Here is a 1,202-nt window from a genome sequence, read left to right as displayed (position 1 = left end):
CGCCAGCCACTGCCTGGCTGTTCGTAGGTTCAATGACACACAGCCGCAGTGCAGTGGCCTGGAAATGATGGCCGCCCCACAAGGTCAGAAGAGCCCCGCAGTGCGGGCCTGCCCTAAGACAAGGACGGAAGGGGCAGCGTCTCCATGGGGCGAGGCCTCTAGACCCTGAAGCAGGACCCCCTCGGCAGCCCGCCCTGAGCTCCGCGGGCGCGGCTGCTCTGGGCTCACCCATCGTCCAGGGCTTCCTGCACGGCCCCCAGGGTCTCAAGATGCCCTAAGCTAAGAGGCCACGCCAGCGGGGGCGTGGTGGTGGGTGAGCTACCAGGAAAGGCTGGCTGCAGAGGGCTCAGCAAACCCCGGCCCGGGGCCCAAGCCGGCCGCTGCCTGGTGTAGCTCTTCCTGGAACTCACTGACCACTCAGGTGCCATCCACAGTGTTTCTGTGCTGTGACACAGAGCTGGGCAGTGACAGCCATCCGGTGAACCCTCAGCTGTGTGCCTTCTGGGGTTTACAGAGGCTCCTGCAGAGCTCAGGCCCAGAGTGGCGGGCCTGGTGCCCGGCCTGGCACGGGGCCCTCAGCCTGTCTCTCCTCTCTGTCTCTCCCTTGTCCGTCTCTGTCTCTCTTACACACACACACACACACACACACACACACACGTAATGAAGCTGTTCAGAAGCTGCCCCTTCGTCAGTGTTGCTGTGTGACCGCAGGTGTGGGGTACACCTGTCTGTGCCGGTTCCTGGTTCCCCTCCTGTACCCAGGACCCCCGGGGGTTAACCGGGCAGGAAGTCCCCCTCCCATCGATGGGACCGCGGGCGGTACCTTCACCAGGTGGACGTCCTGTCTGCTAAGCTGGTTTGGGGACAGGTGCTCCCTGTTGACGATCCAAGGGTGTTTGAGGACCTGAACTGCCGTCAGGCGCTGGTGAGGGTCCACGTGGAGCATCTTGGACACGACGTCCTGCGGGGGAGGGTCAGGGGGGGACAGGGGTGAGGGCTGCCCGGGCTTGGAGCCATCCCCCTCCTCCCTGTCCCCCTCCTCCCTGTCACGGCAAAGCCTCATCACTGTCCTGGGAGTGACTCTGTGCATCTGGGGTCAAACATTTGCGGTCAGGTTTGTAAGAAGGTGAATTTTAGAAAAACAAGTTTGAACCATCATCAACATGGTGGGTGCCCCCGGGTTTATTTATTTTTAATTTTTA

At 61.8% G+C, this 1,202-nt stretch overlaps 1 protein-coding gene across 1 annotated transcript in view; it reads right to left on the bottom strand.

The window, feature by feature from the left end:
* Positions 1–587: 587 nt before the first annotated feature.
* LOC104988305 (ribosomal protein S6 kinase alpha-2-like) overlaps positions 588–1,202 on the bottom strand; it is a 152,770-nt gene continuing 152,155 nt past the window's right edge. Inside the window, exon 26 of the mRNA XM_010839590.1 lies at positions 588–961. Coding sequence (XP_010837892.1) covers positions 689–961 — 273 coding nt within the window. The 3' untranslated portion in view covers positions 588–688. The remainder of the gene's footprint in view (positions 962–1,202) is intronic.

Source organism: Bison bison, unplaced genomic scaffold (assembly GCF_000754665.1).
Source record: "Bison bison bison isolate TAMUID 2011002044 unplaced genomic scaffold, Bison_UMD1.0 scf7180017864122, whole genome shotgun sequence".
Lineage (NCBI taxonomy): Eukaryota > Metazoa > Chordata > Mammalia > Artiodactyla > Bovidae > Bison > Bison bison.
The sequence above is the reverse complement of the archived record's forward strand: the minus strand, read 5'-3'. Positions and strand labels throughout refer to the sequence as shown.